Raw genomic sequence first — 22,284 nt, forward strand, 5'->3', positions numbered from 1 at the left:
TGCAGTGGAAAGTTGGTGATGTATGAATAACTGTTGCAGATATCAGGCAGCGTGCGTGATGAAATTAATTGCATAAAATTATAAATTTCTACCTTTTCAAGTACAGGAATTCATAGAAGGTCATCAGAAGCGCTACTGGAGAAGGCAGTAGCATGAAAAATGGACCTGTATCGGGGTTCAACTGAGAGTTAACCCCTTCAGACCCGGGCTTCTGATGATCTTACTCTCAAACATAAGATCGCTGGAGAATAAAATACATTACTTGAGGCTGCATTTGAAACAGAGAGAACTGAAGGGCTGCTCTACCCTGGTGATTACAGAAATGTGGCTTCAGGATATCATTCCAGGCTCAATGATCCAGCTTGATGGCCTTATCTCCTTCAGGACAGACCGAGATGCTGCGCTTCTGGCAAGACCGAGGAGGGGGCTGTGCTTTTATATCAGTGAGAGCTAGCGTATCAACATCTCTGTTGTGAAGACCTTCTGCTCAGCAGAGATATAGAACCTCCTGGTGAAATTCAGACCCTTCCACCTGCTCAGGGAATACTTGGTCATGCTGATTGCTTCAGTCTATGTTCCGCCTTCGGCTAATGCGAGTGAATCCATGAAGGAGATTTATGGTGCCATGATTGTTGCTGGTGACTCAATCGTGCCAACCTGAAAACAGTCTTACGTGACTTCAATAGCATGTGAACTTCACCACAAGAGGAGAACACCCTGGTTTGGGTGTACACCAACATCCCTGGTGTTTACAAGGCTGTACTTCACACCCACTTTTGTTACGTGGATCGCATATCCTTCCTGCAAACCCCGGCTGGCAAATCAAACAAGGTCAGTTTGCAGGGAGATCAGAACCTGGCCAGGGTTACAGGAGGATGGGGTGGTGGGGTGGGGGGGTGGGGGAGAGGTAGCCATGGGGTGCACAGCAGTGTTGCAAGATTGTTTTGAGACCACAGACTGAAGCTGTTTCAGGGAGGCGGCCACCTACAATAGTCCTATAAACATAGAGGAGTAGACAAGGTTAGTGATTGGCTACATCAGCAAGTGAATTGAGGATGTCACCAAGATCATATGCTTACCAGAAACCATGTTTGAATGATGAGGTCCGGGCCCTTCTCAGAGCTTGTGATGCTGCCTTTAGAACAAGGGGTAGGATGGCACTAAGTTCAGCCAGGGTTGAACTCTCTCAAGCAATCTGAAAGACAAAGTGGAGGAACGCGCGGAAGATCAACAGACAACTGTGTGACACTAGTGATACAAGACGCATGCGGCAAGAGATCAAGACTATAATAGATTACGAGTTAAGGACAATATTGTGAGTTAAGGACAAAATTGCCTCCCTTCCAGACAGACTGAACAGCTTCTATGCATGTTTTGATGATAAGAACAAAGAAAGCTCCATGTCCCCCTGATGAATGGGCCCCTCTGCATAGCCGCAGCCAAGGTGAGGAGCACCTTATCCAAGTTGAACCCACACAAGGTGACGGGGCCAGGCTACATACCTGGTCAGGTATTGAAGACTGCCCAGATCAATTGAGGAGGTCTTCATGGACATCTTCAACACTTCACTGTAGCAGTCCATCATTCCTACAGGGTTCAAGACAACCACCATCATCCCAGTATCCATGAGGTCAACAATAACAGGCCTCAATCACTGCTGCCCTGTGGCAATGACCTCTACCATTATGAAATGCTTCAAACATCTGATGATGAAATGCATAAAAGCGCACCTCCCTGAGACGTTGGACCCATTTCAATTTGCCTACAGAAGAAATCATAAAACAGGCCTTGTTGCTTCACTCTGTCCTGACACACCTGGAGTACGATGCCTCATTTCCCAGGCTGTTGTTTATTGATTTCAGCTTGGTGATTAATACAATCATTCCCCAGAGGCTGGTGAACAAGCTGTGTCACTAGGACACAACGCCACTCTCTGTAACTGGATCTTTGACTTCCTAATAGAAAGACCACAGTCTGTCCAGTTTGGTAGTAGAACATCGAGCACCATCATGCTGAACACTGGTGCATCTTAAGCCTGTGTGCTCATCCCTCCTGTTCACACTACTGACCCATGACTACATCACCAGATCCATCTCCAACAGTGTCATCAAGTTTGCAGATGACACAACAGTAGTTGGCCTCATCAGCAACAACAATGAGCTGAAGAATAGAGAAGAGGTGAAATATCTCATGAAATGGTGCAAGAGGAACAACCTGAGTCTCAACGTGGACAAGATGAAGGAGATGATTGTGGACTTCAGGAGGACCAGAAATGACCACCCTCCATTATACATCAACAACTCTATAGTAGGGAGGGTGGAGAGCACCGAAGTTCCTTGAAGTTTCATATAATGACCTATCGTGGACACCTAACATTGTTAGGAAGATGCAACAATGACTACACTTCCTGAGAAGTCTGAAGCGAGGAAGGCTACTGGCCACCATGATGTCGACCTTCTATTGAAAGCATTCTAGTGAGCTGTATCACAGAGTGGTGTTGTTGCTGCAGAGAAATGGATCGGATATCAATCCATAGCATCATAAGAGTGGCAGAGAGGATCACAGAAGTCAACCTCCTCCACCATTGATGTGATCTTCTGAGATTGGTGTCTGACGAAGGTGCACAAAATCATTGAGGACCTCTTCCACTCTGCATACAGCATCTTTCAGCTACCCATTGGGAAAGCAATACAAGAGTATCAGAGCCAGTACCTCCAGGCTAAAGAACAACTTTGTCCCATGGGCAGTGAGAATGGTGAACAACCAAAGGAACTGCTCACGTTAACCATCCGAGACTCTCATATGTACAAAACAAAATCTATTTATTTATTTATTTGTATTGATGAAATACTTATCCTGCATATGTACTGTTTATCTGTATCTGTGTTATGTTTGGTTCTGTGTCTACATGTCTTGCACTGAGGACTGGAGAACACAGTTCCGTCAGGTTGGACTTGTTCAATCAGTTGACAATAAACTTGACTTGAAATTCATTATTATGGCCCACTAATGTGGTAAAGAGTTGGCACAATGACCAGTACTGAATAATTTGCTGCAAGTTCTGATATCCTGGTTAATAAATGATTCTGACAGAAGTAGCTGAAATGCTTTAAAGAGCCCTTAGAACATTGACAAAATATTTGCCTGACCTCTATCAAAAAATTGACAGTTATCCAAAACTTTTTTTGTTCTAAAGCAGTATTTGATTTGGAAAGATTGTGCTGTGAAGCTTAAATTTATTTGTCACAAAATACCCGTACCATTAGAAAGGTTCTTCTGCAAATAGACAAATGGATTACAACTTAGAGAGTATTCGTTTACAATGAAAAGGAAGATCATATTTGCACCCAGCAGCAGACAAAGAAGGTGCTGGAGGAACTCAGCAGGTTAGGCAGCATCAATAGAAAGGCAACAATTTGGGCCAAAAATCTTTCATTAGGACTTTCTATTGCATTTTGCAGATGCTGCCTGAATGATAGCACAGTAATATAGTTCATTCAAGACCCTGATGGCTGTGGGGAGAAAAATATCTTTAAGCTTCTACCCAATGGGAGAAGGGAGAAGAGGATGTATTTGGTGAATAATGGATATTTCAGTATGTTGGCTGCCTTTCCTTGGCAGTGGAAGATGTAGGTTGAGTTCGTGGAGTGGAGGCAAGTTGGCGTTGAGCTACATTAACTACATTTACATGCCGAACTCCATGAGTTCTATATCTGCTGCTGGGAACAAGGCAAATTACCACAGGACCTCTGTGATGCAGTCATCATCTCCCTGTACAAGAACAAGGGAGAAAATTCCTATTGCTCCTACTCCTGGAAGATAACTCTGCTATCCGTTACAGGAAAAATCCTCACAGGAGTACTCCTGAACAGTCTGGTGCCCATCATTGCAGAAGAACACTTCCCAGAGTGTCAGTGTGGCTTGAGAGCCAAAAGGAGCACCATAAGCATGGTATTTGTTCTCAGGCAGCTCCAAGAGAACAAGACACTGTACATGATGTTTGTTGACCTTGCGATTCTTTCAGATTTACATCTGCCTGAATTATTCAGCTTCTGAAAAGAATGTCTGCTTCATTTGCCTGCCTGAATCAACCATGGAAGTCCAGCCCAGAACAAATTAGCAAATCAGACCCCCCCACTCCAAAAAAAAACATGAAGGAGGCAGAACAGCCTAATTTCTTCCAAAAGGTCAGTGGCCCTTTTAAATGAAGTCTGAAGCTGACTTCCAATAGTATTTTTTTAAGATTCTTTTGGAGCCAAATAAACCAAGAGAGTTCTTCCAACCTGCACAAAAATCTTTTTTGCTTGCTGCTGCTGGCCCTTTCTCTTGTGTGCCATTCCCAACTTGCTTTATCGATTCAGCTACAAATCCAGTGTAATGGAATGATTTTCTTCCTGGTCAAAACTGCATGTCATCTTCAGCTGTGGAAGAGAGAAAAGTGAATCAGAGATTTGATTAGGCCCTCATGTACACTCAACAATATTAGCATCCACCTGTAAGTCTGTTGATTATTAAGGATTTAAAAACATGGTTTAAGTGGATGATAAAAGCACACACTAGTGTGATGGTGAAAGGCTGGTAGCAAAGCAGAAAGTCGAAAGGAGAAATCTGTTCATGGAGGTTTCCACAGCATAATAGTGAATCAGAGAGCAGTGAAAGTATCGAGATGGATTTGAAGGTCAGTTGCAGACTGTCTGGTGCTATATGAAATACTGTTCTGGGAGGCTGATGGAGTTAGTGGTCAGAGTTTGAGGCAGGTTCCTGAATTAGTTACCTTGATCCTCTTGGTACTTGACTGGAATTAATTCTAAAATAAGATGCCTCTTGGAAACCCAAAGGGATCACATGTAATGTGATTTAGTTCCTTGCTTAATTTTAATCTCTGTTCAATTTCACTATTCATAATTGATTTGCATCTAGTAACTAAGATTTATTTATTAAATTGTGCTATGAAAGAAAACATGAAGATGAGCTAGAAAGATGGTCCCCTGGATAAATATATCTGGAATGAATTCACTTACAGCACTGGAAATATTCTGCCTGGAAGTTAATTACAAAAATAATTATTTTGCATTTTCTAGTCTCTACTGAATGTTTGCTGTGCTTAACCTAAATATTTCCATCCTTTGTGTCTCAGGTCCCAGAGATTATTAAACAAGTGTTTCTTAGAAAGTAGGTAACTGATGGCTGCAGAATCTGTGCACTTACAGAACTATCCACAATATATGAATCTTCAAAGGTTGAATCTCTTCAATCATTGCAAAACACCATGCAACACCTAACATAAAAATCTCTCTGCATAATAATGTTATTGCAAAAGGTTATAATTAAATGTATAATTCATTAAATGCCTTTTGTTCATGACATGAAATAATGTAAAGAAATGTATTCATACTTCCTTACAAAATAGGAAGGCCATTCAGTCCATTGAGTCTAAACCAACTCACAAAGTAATCCTCTTACCCAGTCACATTTCTATCAATCTCTTTCAGGATCTATGACTTGCCAATACACTGAGAGCAACTTATAGCTGCCAATTAATCTTACCACACGAGGACATAGATTAAAAACTAGTTCACCTAGGGCACACATGTCAAACTCTGGCCCACGGGCCATTATATTTGGCCCACAAGATCATTTCAAAAATGCATTAGAGGTGGCCTGCTGGCCGTCGCGCCAGTATAGCGCATGCACAGCTAATACTACAAATCCCAGAATGCATTGGCGTCAGCCCGCTAATCACCCCCACCTCCTCTGTTTACGTTACAGGGTCTCACTGTGGACTCTGGTTTTGGGGCCTGGCCAGTGTCAGGGGAAGCCAAGGCCATTTCCCAGCACCCAGAACCGGTAATTAGCAATTGTCAGGTGAAGAACAACAAGCTACATCACCTACACATGTACTAGCATCACAGAGCCCAGTGGTCGCAACCAAATCCGCAAGATGGCAAAGGAACATACTGCCACCAATGTGATATCAATAAGAACTATTTAAATTAATTGTGTAAATAAATTAGTGTAGAAGTTCAATTACTTAAGTTGCACTGGAAAGAAAGTGATAAATAACACTAATTTTGTATTTATCTTGAGAAGGAGAGATAATGTCAGGATAATGTGAACTATTTTGTACACCCTTCTCACTGTTGTAACTGTGGAGCATATGTATATGTATATGTGAGTGTGTGAACAGTTTCCTGAGATGGTGGAAGGTATCAGTAAGTAAAGTCTCTTTTGTTATTTGAATCTTGCATCTCTAAGTTATTTAAGAAGCCTCTGAAGTAACTCCAGAGACATAACACAAATGTTTTGGGCTGAAACCTTTCATCAATATTTGAGCAAAAACCTGGTAGGCGCCTGAATAAAAAGACTAGGGCAGGAGGGAAAAAACGGCAGGGGAAGGAACACAGGCCACAGACAAAATGTGACAATTGGACATGGATAGGAGGACATGAGAGGAGAGGAAAGAATTGATTGGGGAAAGGGGTGGCTGTGGGAAAGCAGAGCTGAAGGAAAGGAGACAAAGTGAAAGAGAGAGTGAGACAGACCTAGAGGATAGTTTTCCATTAGCCCCATCTCTTCCCTTCCCCTTTCTCCTTTACCTTGAAGAAGGGCTTAGACCCAATACATTGATCAATGCCTCTCTGGAGCGAGAAGCTGGCTGTCCTTCAGCAGCTCCCACTGTTGCTGGTGACCTCCAGACTAGTCGGTCCGGTTGATGACTTCTACTGTATTGTTGATATGGTCCCAACAGCAGACTAGACAGCTCTTCCAGACCCTTGATGGAGATAGTGAAGGGCACAAAGCTGTGCAATGCTGCAGGAGGAGCATAGCTTCAACCAACCTGGTTGAGATAGAATCAACCAGATTTTACAGACCAACATCTTTGACCACAAGCTCATCAGGCAGTGGTCAGCACAGAATGTTCTGAAGAAACAAAGACGAGGACTTGAAGGACCAGGCAGGGTAGTTCTCTGAGCAGACCATCCAAGTCATCTGGCAGAATTCTTCAGTGACTGCTCACTAACAAGTATCAGAGCTTGGCCTGGGTTGCACTGAGAGGAGCTCTCCCAGTCAGATCTTTCCTGCGCAACCGGAACATCACCCTTAACGCACATTGCCTCTGAGATGACTGTGGTGGAGTGGAGGTGTTCAGCCACATCTTTGCAGTAAAGGTAAAGCTAAAGGCTCCATTATTATCACATAATACTACATTTAGAATGTAATACACATAAAATTCTTTAACTTTTGTCTACCTTCAGGCAGACAAAGCATCACCACTTTGTCCAGTGCCCCTCACAGAAACCTACAGCACCTGGTGTACGCAGTCTCTGAGCCTGCTTAGCTTCTGATATCAGACAATCCCAGGTATATATGAGGATTCACTAAGAAACTGTGGAAAAGGATGCAAGGATCATGGTTATAGCTGATCACCAGCAGTAGTACGATGGAGCACTTTCTGTTTTATGGGCTGTTCCTGGGAATGCACACAGGGTCAGACATCCAGACCTGCTGGAAGACCATTAAATTGGTGAATGATGCACATTGATTTTCCCAAAACCTATTGGTCTTTCAGCACATGGAGATGTACGTGCTGAGGGACACAATGAGACTTGATGCAGCCAATGTGAGAACACTGTGGGGAAAGACCACAGTCTAGAGTCCTCTCATTAGTGGGCACTGAGAACAGAAGAACACACGAAATAGAAGCAGGAGAAATCCATCTGGTCTGTCGAGCCTGCTCCGTCATTCAATGTGATGAGAAGCTTATCTCCACCTTCCTGCCTTTACCCCATATCCCTTACTATGTAGAAATATATCCATCCATGTCTTAAATATATTTGCTGAGGTAGCCTCCACTGCTTCAATGGACAGCCAATTTCACATATTCACCACCCTCTGGGAAAAGCAGTTCCTCATTATCTCTGTCCAAAATATATAACCCTGAATCTTGAGGTTATATCCCATAGTTCTGGTCTCCTCTACCAATTGAGAAAACTCAACCTTATCTATGCCTTTCTTAATTTTATATACTTCCATAAGATCTCTCATTCTTCTAAATTCCAGTGAGTACAGTCCCAGATGTCATAATCTCTTCTCAAAAGCCAACCCTTTCATCCCTGGAATCAACCTGGTGAACTTTCTCTTCACTGCCTCCAAAGCCATCCTTCCTCAAATAACAAGAGCAGAATTGCATGTAGTACTCCAGATGTGGTCTCACCAGTACATCATACAGGTGCATCATAACCTCTATGCTCCTAATATCAATCCCTCTTGCAATGAAGACCAAGATTCCATTTGACTTCTTGAAAGCCTGCTGCACTTGCAAACCAACCTTTTGTGAATCATGCACAAGCTCTACAAAGTCCTTCTGCATGGCAGCATGCTGCAATCGCTTGCCACTTAATTAATATTCTGATCTTCCATCCTTCCTTCCAAAGCTGATAAACTCAGATTTACCAACATTGTACTCCATCGGCCAGACCCTTGCCCACTCACTTAACCTAGCTACACCCCCCACCCCCGAACACTCTTCATATCCTCTGCACAATTTGCTTTTCCACTCAATTTAGTGTCATCAGCAAACTTCAACACTATGTCCCCTCTTCCAACTATATACTGTGAACATTTGTGGACCCAGTACTGACCCCTGGACCAACCAAAAGAACAACCCTGCAACTCAACTCTCTGCTTTCTACTGGTTAATCAATCCTCTATCTATGCTAACACATCACCCTCGATTTCATGCATCCTTTTCTTCTGTATAAGTCTTTTATGTGGCACCACATCAAACACCATCAAAATCCAGGTAAACAATGTCCACTTCTCCCCTCTACCTTCTGCACTCATTATATCCTCAATGAACTCAAGTAAATTTGTCATACAGGAATTGCCTTTGCTCAAACCTGGCTGCATCTGCCTGATGGATCCATTTCACTCCAGATGCTACCCGTTTCCTTCTTCTTTTGATATCTTCAAGCATTTTCCCAACTACAGATGTTAAACCATCAGGCCTATACTTCCCTGTCTTTTGCCTGCATCCTGTTTTGAATAGTGGCATGACATTTGCTGTCTTCCAATCCAGAGGGACCTGCCTAAACTCCAAAGCATTTTGGAAAATTATCATCAAAGCCTCGACTATAACTTCTCCCATTTCTTTCATTGCCCTTGGGCGCATTCCACTGAGGTGCTGAGACCAATTAGATGTCCCTCAGTGGGGGAATAACGATAAGGTACCACAGTGATGGAAATGGTGTAACTATATATGAATGTAACAATGTACAGTGATGGAAATGTATGGATACAAAACTAAGGGTGGGAAGAGTTTTTCATCGGTTTTCTTTTTATTAAAAAAAATTGTGAATTAAGTATTTTTGATTTTCAAAAAATGATTGGTTATATATCTTTACCTACTCTGGACACTGTGTGTCCTGCTGAGTTCTTCCCAGAAGCCATTGCTTCTGACTCATGAGCTCTAACTGGTTCTTCATTCCTCTAAATTGATTTAAAACATTTCCTATTCGAAGTGCTGGACATTACTTTTAACATTGGTAAAATTTGCTTAACATAGAGTGATTATTAAGCCTAATCAGGCAATAATTAGTCTAATTAGATATTAACCAAGATCTTTGATATTATCATATTAATTTTCCTACATAGGGATTTAGAAAGCATCCAATCATCCAACCGTTAACAAAAGTGACAAGTTGTCTGTAGTATCATTATTTCTATTAACCACTGTGATTCCAAAAATGTCTTGAAATGGAAGTAAATTTGACGACCCTTACAAATTAAGTAGTTGATCAGAGTCAGCCCTGAAACCAGACTTTTTTTTCAGAAGTTTTGTTTTAAAAGTAAATATTTTTACTCAGAATTTCTTCTGAGCCACGTGAGCATTAAACTGAAACCAATCTGTGCTACCTCTCTTTGTCCTAATGCACAGAATTCTCTCACCAGAGAGGATTGAGAGGAGTTCAGATTATCCCAGTATCAAGTCAAGCATTCTATTTAATGACAGGGGAAACCACTCTCCACCCTGTTGGAGTATCTGGGTTATTCAGAGCCACTGACTATTGTCTATATAATTCTCATGACTGGCCTCAGTGGCCAGTGGAAAAGATGTGGGAACAGCTCCCTTCTGAAAAAGGACCCAAATCTCCTCATGATGAGGGAACTGGGTGCAGCATTAACATGTAAAATCCCTTCAGTCACATTCTGACATTATATTGGTGTATCATTCATGCCTCCACATTCAAAGCTTAAAGTTCAATCCGAGTACATACATGATGTCACATACAACACTGAGATTTTTTTTCCTGTGGACATGGCAGAATTAAAAAAAAGGTATCTGTACAAAAGAGAGAAATATTAGCAAAGAAAGAACTGTAAACAATACAAAATATAAATATTCAATAATAAATAATGTTCAAAATAAGATTCCTTAAATTAGTCTCTAGCCCCTTTTCCACTGGCACCTTGTCCCAGGAATTAACGGAGAATTAACCAGTTAAGGATCTAGTGGAAAAGGAAAACAATCAGCACACTGGTGTCAAATGACACCAAATCAAGCCAGGAATTGATGACCTCTACCCCTATTCATATCCCCAGCACCAGCAAACATTGGTGTGCTGATTAAACCAGAGGAAAAAGGACAACTTCCACCCATTCCATTCCATTCGAAGGTATCGTCTCGGAATCCCAGGGATGAGTTGTGTTTAGAGGAAAAGCAGTGGCCGCATGGAAACAGAACAAACGGCTTCCTATCCTATCCTATCCTGGGCCACTGCATGGCCAGTGGTAAAAGGGCTTCTGATTGAGTTTATTGTTTAGGAGTCTGATCATGGAGGAGTAGCAACTGTTCCTGTACCTGATGGTCTGATAATTGTGGGACCTATGCCTATTTCCTAATGGCAGCAGCAAGAAAAGAGCATATCCTGGATATTGTGGATCCTTGATGATTGCTGCTGTTCTCCAATGGCAGCATCCTTATAGATTTTCTCCATGGTAGGGATTGTTTTGCCTGTGATGTACTAAACTGTGTCTATGATCTTTTATAGGGCTTTCCACTCAGAGATATTGTTGTCCTGATACAACAATAATGCAGCCATTCAACACACTTTCCACTACTATAGAGTGTGAAGTAAAATACAACAATTTATAGATACCTTAGTTGAAGTAAAAACAATGCTGGAGAAACTCAGCTGGTCAGAGACTGTACTTAATGTAGCAAAGGTAAAGATACTGTAATGGATAAATATTGGGAGAATTTGGTAAGATTAGAGTAGGTTACATACATACACACATTTTAAAACAGATCCTATTTGAAATAGAAATACCGAATAAATCATATTCAGGAACATTGCAACAACTATGGAGAATGTTATGCACATTTCACAAGTAAGTGCTGATTGAAATTATGTCATGAAATGAATAGACCATTGTCTTGGAGGAGACAAACTGGCAGTTTTCAAGTACCTACAGAGTGGCTCACAGAAAGGTCACTCCTGGGTTTTGTTTACCTAAGACAACAGCTTGAACAAGAAAGATATCTCCTGTGGTTTGCTGAAGAAGGTGGGGTTTCTGCAAGGGTGAGTCACATGGGCTTTCTAGCAGTTGGCAGTTGGAGAGAGAAAGAGAAAGAGAGAGAGAAGACAAGCGCATCAAGCTCTCACAGTCAGTGTGTGTGTGACACTGAAAGAGACTGAACAGTCACAGCTGAAACAAGCCAGGTAAAGCTGGTGGGAATCAGAAAGCTCCAGAGTGGTGGATGGCTGGAAGTGCTATCTGTCTGATGTTTCTCTTGGAATAAGAGCACAGAAAGGGACTCTGTGGCAGCATGAAAGAAAGAGGTTATCATCTGGAGAACCCTGATGGGGAAAGTTTCATCAGCGAGACATTGAGGTGACTAATGGTGGTTCCTCAGTTGTGGATATCCTGGAACAACAAATATCTCTCTCTACAAACCCTACAAGACCTTTTGAACACCAAAGCCTGGTGAACTTTATACATGTTAAATTCTGTGCACAGTATAAGAATTGCCTGCAACCAGAGAATTTGGAAGAAGGAGAAGTGAGATTGAACTGTGAACCAAAGAACTTTTCTCAAATTTACACATGCATTATACACCTGCACTTAGACTTAGAAGAGGGTATATTTGGGTTAGTTAAGTATAGAGATAAGTTAAAGTTTAATCTGTTTTCATGTTTAAAGATAATTAAAAACAACTTTTGTTTAAGTAACTACTTGTCTTAGTGAATGTCTATTTCTGCTGAATTTTGGATTCCTTTGGGCTCGTAACAATACATAACCAATGTTTTGCTCTCGAGTCCTTCATCAAGGTACGAAAAAAAGGGATGGTCTTGGTGGGATAATACGAGGCCATGGACAGACATATGAGCATGGGAGTGGGGTATGGAACTGAAGTGGATGGCCACTGGAAGATCCCTGTCATCAATGCAGATAGAGCAAAAGTGCTCAGCAAAGCGATCTCCCAATTTGAACCCAGTCTCTTCCCATGCACAGGCCACAAAGGGAGCACCAGAAATGGTAGATAACTCCCATGGTTACACAAGTGAAGTGTTGCTTTACTTGAAAGGATTGTTTGAGGCCACGAATGTTGGTGAGGGAGGAGAGGTGGGTGAAAGTGTGTCATTTCCTGTGACCACAGGGGTAGGTGACAGGGGGAGATTGGAGAGGTGGGATGAGTGGATGAGGGAATCACAGAGGGAGTGGTCCCTGTGGAAAGCAGAGAGGAGATAAGAGGGAAAGAAATATTTCATAGTAAGATCATGTTGTAGGTGGAGGAAATTATGGAGTTAGATGTGGAGACTAGTAGGCTGATAGGTGAAGACAAGGGGAATCCTGTGCTTGTTACATCTGGGGGCAGATGGTGCCAGGGCAGATAAGCGGGAAATGGAGGAGATATGAGTAAGGGCTGAGTTGATGATTGTTATATAGAGAATTTAGGTTAAAAAGACTTAAGTTAAAATGTGATGATTAATCATAAACAGGGAAGCCAGAACGGACAGAGAGTTTACTAGCAGTCAAGGACAAAAGGATCTGCTGAATATGTTTTTTTTAACCTATCTTTTCATGGTCATAGTGAGAGACATGCAGGAGACAAAGGATTGATAAGAAGGGTGAGAAACAGAATTTAGTGTATGTAGAGTTCACAGCGTACGTAACGAACGTGATAATTAAAAATGCAGTTATACTTAAAATGCTTTTGTAATACTAACCAATTAAAACAGTATTAATAAGAAGGGGAAGGGCAAATAATAAGGGTATAAACATCAATGCACTGTATGTATCGGGGCTTAACTGGTGATAAACCAGTTGAGTCCAACTCTGCAGACTTGTAAATAAAGCTTGTCGTGTCATCAGTTTTAAAGAGACTCATGTGTGAGAAGTTTTATTTCTGACAAATGGGGGCTCGTCCGGGATCTACACTCCGGCCGTGAGGGGAGGCGAGAAGAGGGACATCGGAGGCGGTGCACCCCGCTGAGTTCAGCGGCTCCTAGTCCCTTGCTCGTCGCTTCGGGCGGCTTGAGCGAGTGGTATCCGGACAGGGTGACACGACAAGACGGAGAGGAGAAGGGTGACGGTTCAATCCCCGGGAAGACACCGGTAAGTGACGACTTACGATTGTGGTGTGGGGATTGGGTAACAGGTGTAACGGGATACACCTGTTTGGATAAAAACCTAACGAAATAGATTAAGTATAGATCTTTTGTCGTGGTGTGAGGACCCTGTCGCGGGACTCTAGGATAGACCCCAGGGAAACCTCGGCGGTAACCGAAGGAGGGACAGCACCTCCGACAAAGTGCCGAGAAGAGAGGGGTCAACCCCAGGAAAACCTCAGCGGTAACCGAAGGAGGGACAGTACCTCCGACGAGGCGTCTGAGAAGAAGGGAGTAAGGTCCAGAACGAGAGGGTCCTCAGCAACGATAAACAGATCTAGGTGGGAAAATGGGAGGATCAAAATCTAAGGGCTCGTCTGAAAATTCAGGACAATTCCTGGGAGTACCCCTTGACAGCCCTATGGGGAGAATGTTTGAAAATTGGGATAGTAAAAGATATCGGGACAAAAACAAGAAAAAGATGGTCCAATATTGTCTCCTTTGGTCAAAACAACCTATTAAAGGTTCCTCGGTCTGGTGGCCGAAATTTGGATCTGATGAGGATTGGGTTAGACAAGCATTAAACATATATGTAAATTCGAGACCAAAGGTGAATCAAGAAGAGTCAGCATATGCATTTTGTTGGGTTCCCTGGCCAGGATCCTTAACAGAATGTTTTAAATTGAGGGTAGCAGGAGAAAAGAAATGGAAACCTCTGGACAACCTTCCCCCTCCTTATATTCCCCCGGTGCCTACTGCGCCCGAGGAAAGCTTATTACCGGAGGGGAAAGGTGATGAATCTGATTGCCCCGAAGGGGGCCGGGAAAAAAAGGATGAATTAAGGGAGTCGGACCCTAAACTTCCACCGGTAAACCGACCCTGGACAAGATCCCAGACTGGTCCAGGACCATCAAAGTTTTCAATAAACCTAAATCCCCTGAGAGAAATTCCTATGGGAGGACCGGGAGGGGGAACGGGATATGTGAATGTTCCCCTAACTAGTACAGAGGTGCGGGGATTTAAGAAAGAAATGAAAAAGTTATTGGAAGATCCTATAGGACTGGCTGAACAGCTCGACCAATTCTTGGGACCAAACACATATACGTGGGAAGAGATGCAGGCAATAATGGGAACATTATTTTCACCCCAGGAGAGGCAGATGATTCGACGGGCTGCCCTCCTCATGTGGGAATATGAACAACCTGGGGACCCTAGACCCCATGAACAAAAATATCCCTTAAATGAACCCAGGTGGGACAAACGAACACCCGAGGGATTGGCAAGTATGAGACAATATAGAGAGTGGACAATCAAAGGGATACGGGAGGCTGTGCCAAAGGGTCACAATTTTACCAAGGCATTTGGGAACCACCAGGGGAAAGACGAGTCCCCTATTGATTTTTTGGAGAGGGTGAGAAAGAATGTCCAACAGTATGCTGGCGTGGACCCTAGTACACCAAAGGGTGAACAGCTTATTCGAATTGAATTTGTTTCCAAATCATGGCAAGGTATTAGAAAGAAACTAGAAAAGGAGGAGGACTGGAGTGAAAAACCCCTAAGTGAACTGTTAAAAAAGGCACAAAAAGTATATGTGCAGAGAGAAGAAGAAGATCAAAAGAGGGTGACAAAGGTTATGGTACAGACTATCCGACAGATGAATGCTGAATCCAGAGGGGAAAGAAAACAAAACCTTCCTCTAAACAATCCAAGATATCCAAGAGAGGGAAGACCCCGGAGGTTCGTTAAATGCTATTACTGCAATGAGGAAGGACACTTTAAGAGGGAATTCCCCCGATACAAGAGGGAATTGCGTGCCCTCGAACTTATGGAAGAAGATTAGGGGTGTCAGGGGTTCCAAATGTTAGGGACCAAATATAAGAGAGAACCCCTGGTAAAACTAAAAATTGGTCCCAAGGGAGAAGAGGTGGTGTTTATGGTGGACACAGGAGCGGAACGAAGTAGTGTAATAACTGTGCCAATCGGAACTGAGCCTATAAAAAGTAATTTGACAATTTCTGGGATAGAAGGGGCTCCCAGAATGGTATCAATAATTCCCCAAGTAACAGTGAAACTGGAAGAAAGAGAAGGGGTACAAGACCTCTTGTTATTACCTTCAGCTGGATTTAACCTCCTAGGAAGGGACTTACAGGCTCTCCTAGGTTTGGGTGCTCTCCCTGTGGACGGAGAAGTGCAAGTCCACCTCTGCGCTTTAAAGGAAGAGGATGAACGGCAGATTGACGAGAGAGTCTGGTATAAGGAGGGAAATCGAGGAGGTCTGGACATCCCACCTTTACATGTTACATTAATACCAGGTCATTAGCCGGTAAGGAAACGTCAGTATCCTATTTCTTTGGAAGGGAGAAAAGGGCTACAGCCGGTAATTGAGACTTTAATACGAGACGGACTATTAGAAGAATGCATGTCACCTTATAACACCCCTATACTCCCAGTAAAAAAGTCAGATGGATCCTATCGCCTAGTTCAGGATCTAAGAAGTTTGAATGCTATTGTTCAGACCCGCCACCCAGTGGTGCCTAATCCCTATACTATTATGAGTCGGATTCCCCCAGACCATGAGTGGTTTAGTGTTATCGACTTGAAGGATGCCTTCTGGACATGTCCATTAGAAGAGGAAAGTAGAGATATGTTTGCGTTTGAATGGGAAAATCCATGGACAGGTAGACGGAGACAGTTCCGGTGGACTGTATTGCCCCAAGGGTTCACTGAATCTCTAAACCTGTTTGGACAAATGCTAGAACAAATCCTGATGGACTATCCACAATCTGATGATTCCCAACTAATGCAGTATGTGGATGATTTACTATTATCAGGACCCAAGGAACAAGAAATGAGGGGAGATACCATTAGACTCTTGAATTATCTGGGGAAAAAGGGTCTACGGGTGTCCAGGAACAAGTTACAGTTTGTTGAGAGAACTGTGATATATCTGGGACACCAGATAAGTAAAGGACAGAAACGGATTACCCCTGAACGAATTGCGGGAATCACTAGAATGCCTTTACCCCGTAATAAGAAGGAAATAAGACAATTCCTGGGACTCTTAGGTTACTGTAGGTTATGGATAGAGGACTACTCAGCTTTGGTGAAGTTTATGTATGATAAACTGACAAATGAAAATGACTATCCATTGAAATGGACCCAGGAGGAGGAGGGATGGTTCGAGGACTTGAAGCATCGCCTAACACGAGCCCCAGTACTCACTCTGCCCTCTTTAAAACAGCCCTTCCAGCTATTTGTCACTCATAACCAAGGAACAGCTGTGGGAGTTTTAACACAGGAAAAAGGCGATCAGCGACACCCAGTGGCTTTCCTTTCCAAAATGATGGACCCAGTGTCTCGCGGATGGCCAACGTGTATCCAGGGAGTAGCGGCTGCTGCTCTGTTGGTAGAGGAAGTACGTAAACTTACTTTTGGAGGAAAGATGACTGTGTACACCTCCCATTCTGTGAGTGTTTTATTAACACAAACTGCCCATCGATGGCTGACTGATTCTCGCATATTAAAGTATGAAACCATTTTAATGGTTGGAGAAGATTTACAGTTTGCAAAGATTAATAGCTGCAACCCAGCTCAGTTTTTATACGGCAGTGAAACAGAGAGAGAGGTGGAGCACGATTGTGTCGAGTTGACAGATCTTCAGACCAGGACCCGAGAAGACCTTTGTGATACTCCGCTGGGAGAAGGATATGAATTCTACATTGACGGCTCCGCCAGATGTGTTGACGGAATGAGAAGAAATGGGTATGCTATAATAGAAGGAAATACTTGGAAAGTAGTAGAATCCACGAGACTACCCGGAAGCTGGTCAGCACAATCCTGTGAACTATATGCCTTGCAGAGAGCCCTCAAAATACTGGCAAAGAAAATTGGAACGATTTACACAGATTCCAAATACGCATACGGGGTAGTGCATACCTTTGGTAAGATCTGGAAGGAGCGTGGTCTAATTACATCAAGAGGAAAGGAATTGGCACACGAACAGATGATTACTCTGACTTTAGAAGCCTTAACATTACCCCAGGAAATAGCAGTGGTCTACATACCAAGCCATCAAAGGGGAGATAACCCGACAGCAATTGGAAACAGACTGGCTGATGAAGAAGCCAAAAGAGCAGCCATGCAACAAGAAGTCCATTTGCTGACTTTAATCCCAATAAGGCAAGGCATAAAGACAGCTCCCATTTTCACTGCTAAGGAAGAAAAGAACATGGATCAGCTGGGCGCAAGCCAGTTACCTGATGGAACATGGAAAACACCAGATGGAAGAATGGTTCTAAATAAAGAAATAACTCGCAATATTTTAAAACACCTGCATCATCAGAGCCACTGGGGCACCCAAGCCTTATGTGACACAGTGCTTCGAGAATATGTGTGTAAGGGAATCTACACCTTGGCCCAACAGGAGGTGCAAAATTGTTACCTATGCACAAAAATTAATAAGAAGATAATGAGGACATATGTAATTAGCCATACGCACTTTTCAACGTATCCAGATCGACTTCACAGAGTTACCTCAAGTTCAAAGATGGAAATATCTGTTGGTGATAATAGATCACTTTACCCGATGGGTAGAAGCCTTCCCAACAATAAATACTACAGCCTCTACAGTAGCTCGCCTCCTCCTAGAGCAGATAATCCCCAGATATGGTATAATGGATTCTATAGACTCAGACAGGGGTCCACATTTTTCTTCAAAAATCCAGCAATTGATTTGTAATGCATTACAGGTCTCTTGGAAATTACATACCCCTTGGCATCCACAAAGCTCAGGGAAGGTTGAACGTATGAATGGAACACTAAAAATGCAATTGACAAAGTTAATGGTGGAAACTAAAATGCCTTGGATAAAGTGTCTGCCCCTGGCCTTATTGAGAATTCGTACTGCCCCACGAAAAGATGTAGGGCTGTCCCCTTATGAAATGATGTTTGGGCTTCCCTTCTGGAGTACAGTTGAGGGGTGTCCCACCTTGGGGGAAGGGGATATATTTGTTAGGAACTATTTACAGGCACTGTCACGCTCTCTTGCAGATTTACGAAAGAGAGGACTATTGGCACAAACACCGCCTCTAGACTTTTCTTTACACAAAGTGGAACCAGGAGACTGGATTCTCATCAAGACCTGGAAGACTGAAAAACTCCAGCCCCAGTGGGAAGGTCCATACCAAGTTCTCTTAACTACAGAAGCTGCAGCACGAACAAGAGAGAAGGGGTGGACACACGCATCCAGATTTAAGGGACCTGTAGAGGCGCCTCAGGACCTGATACGAACTCAGATTGGACTTGTGTTCCTGGAGAAAAACCTCTTACCTTACGATTTCGCAAAAAGACTTAATTCACAATGTTATTGTTATGTTCTTTGATTTTTCTTAGTTTGCCTATGTCTTTATCAGGTGTGAAATGTAAGAAATGCAGAGATACAGTGGTCCTGTTTCAGGACCACATTTGGGGAAGAAAGGAAGGTAATTTCATTTCCCATACCTCAGTTCCTGAGAAATGCTGGGCAGAAAATACCACCCAACATCCATATACCCCTTGTGTGGAAAAAGAAGGAAATAATATGGGTCATTATATACAGATTCCTAATACCACTCCTTTCCCTCTTAACGGTTGGAAAGGTGACTCAAGCCCACCATGCCCTGATGGACTCTGGTTTTACATACACCAGCGTACTGTTCCAATGAAAAGTTACACTCCACACTCGAAATTGCCTGTCCCTTTAAGACAGCCGGACTTAGTTCGAGTCCATCCAAATAACCATGTAAGTTTCGGTAATGCAATTGTGGGAGATAACCTTTTTGTAGATCTGGCAACTAAAATTGCAGGAACTTTTAATGTAACCAATTGTTGGGTCTGCGGAGGTCCACGGATGTCAGAACAATGGCCTTGGTGGGGGGATCCCCTCAATTCATTGACCATGATTTCCCGGATTTGGACAACTAACCGAACGAGATCAAGAGAAACCTGGTCTCTCTCTAACGTCCCCTCTGGTTTTTATTGTCTCTCACGAGCCGGCAAATACCCAGTAGGAGAAAGTCCCTGCAAGGCTGTATGGATTCGCATTTCGCCTGGTGTTTTCACTTGGTTTCCTAAACCCCAGACTTGGTTCTTATCCACTGTTTTTAAAACTAATTGCCTACCCCTGTCTAATAGTATTCAGTTTTGGAATTGTACCACTTCCACCATCACAGGACCATACCAATCAAATCCCGTTCTTAAAAGAGTTTGGGAAAGGGGGTATGGAGTATCCCCAAATGGATTATTCTGGGTATGTGGTAATAAAGCTTATACTCGTCTTCCCTCACGGTGGAGTGGAACTTGTTTCCTAGGAATAATCCGCCCAGAATTTTTCCTTCTACCCCACGATCACGGTCATAAATTAGGTGTGAAGGTCTTTGATACATTACATCGTCAACCCCGCTCTACCACGGTACATTTGGGACAATGGAGAGATGATTGGCCTCCAGAACGCATAATTCAATATTATGGTCCCGCTACATGGGCTCAAGATGGATCCTGGGGTTATCGTACTCCTATATATATGTTAAATCGCATAATTCGCTTACAAGCAGTCCTTGAAATTGTTACAAATCAAACAGCTATAGCCCTGCAATTACTTGCATCCCAGCAAGGTCAAATGCGCTCTGCTATATATCAGAACCGTCTAGCCCTAGACTATCTCCTAGCCACGGAAGGAGGTGCATGTGGCAAGCTTAATTTGACTAACTGCTGCTTACAGATTGATGATAATGGAAAAGCCGTTCGTAAAATCGCTGATAATATTCGTACATTGTCCCATGTACCGGTTCAAACTTGGCATCCTTTCCCACAATTTAATTGGATGGACAAATGGTTTGGAGGAACCTGGTGGCGTACCTTCTTGTGGGTCATCGGAGGTATTTTATTCCTCCTACTTATTTTGCCCTGTATTATTCCCTGTCTACGCAGCCTGGTGATTTCCATGGTCGAACAAGCTATGCAACCAGGGGGAATGGGAGACCCTGTAAGACTTTTATTTCAGCGTGAGATTAATGTATCATAAAACGTTTCTCTTCCCTAGCTTAGAATCCCCATTCATATCTATATATATATTCAACACATTTTAAAGAGAGAAAGGGGTGGATTGTTATATAGAGAATTTAGGTTAAAAAGACTTAAGTTAAAATGTGATGATTAATCATAAACAGGGAAGCCAGAACGGACAGAGAGTTTACTAGCAGTCAAGGACAAAAGGATCTGCTGAATATGTTTTTTTAAACCTATCTTTTCATGGTCATAGTGAGAGACATGCAGGAGACAAAGGATTGATAAGAAGGGTGAGAAACAGAATTTAGTGTATGTAGAGTTCACAGCGTACGTAACGAACGTGATAATTAAAAATGCAGTTATACTTAAAATGCTTTTGTAATACTAACCAATTAAAACAGTATTAATAAGAAGGGGAAGGGCAAATAATAAGGGTATAAAAATCAATGCACTGTATGTATCGGGGCTTAACTGGTGAGAAACCAGTTGAGTCCAACTCTGCAGACTTGTAAATAAAGCTTGTCGTGTCATCAGTTTTAAAGAGACTCATGTGTGAGAAGTTTTATTTCTGACAATGGTGGTGTGGGCGAAGCCATGTTTAAGGAAGAAGTTGGACATTTCAGATCATCTGGACTGGAAGACCTCATCTTAGGAACAGATACGACTGAGTCAGAGAAATTGCGAGAAGAGGATCAAATGCTTATAGGGGACTGTATGTGAAGAAGTGCAGTCAAGGTATTTGTTGGGTTTGTAAAATATGTCTGTGGAAACCTTGTCTCCTGAGATGGAGACAGAGAGATCAAGAAAAGCAAAGATGTTGCCGGAGATGGACCAGGTGAATTTGAGATCAGATGGAAGTTGGCAGAAAAGTGAATGAAGTTGACGAGTTCATCATGGGTGCATGAGGCAACACCAATATTGACATCAGTATAGCAGAGGAAGAGTTGAAGGGCCTTGTCTGTGTAAGCTTGGAGCATGGATTGTTCTGCAAAGCCCACAAACAGGCAGATGTAGCTGGGATCCATGGCTACTCCATTGATTTGAAGAAAGTGGGATGAGTCAAAGGAGAAATAATTAAGTGAGAACAAGATTTGCAAGGCAGAAGAAGATGGTGTTGGAGGGTGATTGTTTAGGTCTCTTGTCAAGAAAGAAATGAAAAGCTTTTAGAACCTCTCTATGGGGTATGGAGGTGTAAAGGGATTGGATAACCTTGATGAAAATGAGGCGGTCAAGTTTAGGGTATTGGAAGTTATTGAAGAAATGAAATGCATGTCAGGTATTGCAGATGTAATTGGGGAAGGATTGGACTAGGGGAGAAAATATGGAGTCAAGGTAAGACGATACTAGTTCGGAGGGGCAAGAGCAAGTGGAAACAATGGGTCAACTTGCATAATTAATTTGTGTTTCTTGGTAAGAGGTAGAACTGGGCAGTACAGAAAAAGGGAAACAATAAGATTGGAGGCTGTAGGAGGGAGGTGACCAGAGGTGATGAGGTTGAAGATAGTGGTGGGGTCCTATGGAAGGGATAAGTAGGAGGAGATAGCTGTTATCTGACCTCAGAAGGTAGAGGTCAGTGTGCCAGACCACAACAGCACCACCCTTGAATGTGGATTTGGCAGTGAGGCTG

The 22,284-nt window shown here is 42.8% G+C and overlaps 1 protein-coding gene across 1 annotated transcript; it reads left to right on the forward strand.

The window, feature by feature from the left end:
• The first annotated feature begins 12,948 nt into the window (after window positions 1–12,948).
• Window positions 12,949–21,202, forward strand: LOC138755489 (endogenous retrovirus group 3 member 1 Env polyprotein-like). Its single transcript, XM_069921527.1, has 2 exons — window positions 12,949–13,620; window positions 18,663–21,202. The coding sequence occupies exon 2, from the start codon at window positions 18,973–18,975 to the stop codon at window positions 20,671–20,673; it is 1,701 nt and encodes a 566-aa protein (XP_069777628.1). The 5' UTR covers window positions 12,949–13,620; window positions 18,663–18,972; the 3' UTR covers window positions 20,674–21,202.
• Window positions 21,203–22,284: the final 1,082 nt, after the last annotated feature.

Source organism: Narcine bancroftii, chromosome 2 (genome assembly GCF_036971445.1).
Source record: "Narcine bancroftii isolate sNarBan1 chromosome 2, sNarBan1.hap1, whole genome shotgun sequence".
Lineage (NCBI taxonomy): Eukaryota > Metazoa > Chordata > Chondrichthyes > Torpediniformes > Narcinidae > Narcine > Narcine bancroftii.

Bases quoted from the DNA above. Each gene is read 5' to 3' on its own strand.
- LOC138755489 (XM_069921527.1), top strand. From the start codon at position 18,973: ATGTTATTGTTATGTTCTTTGATTTTTCTTAGTTTGCCTATGTCTTTA.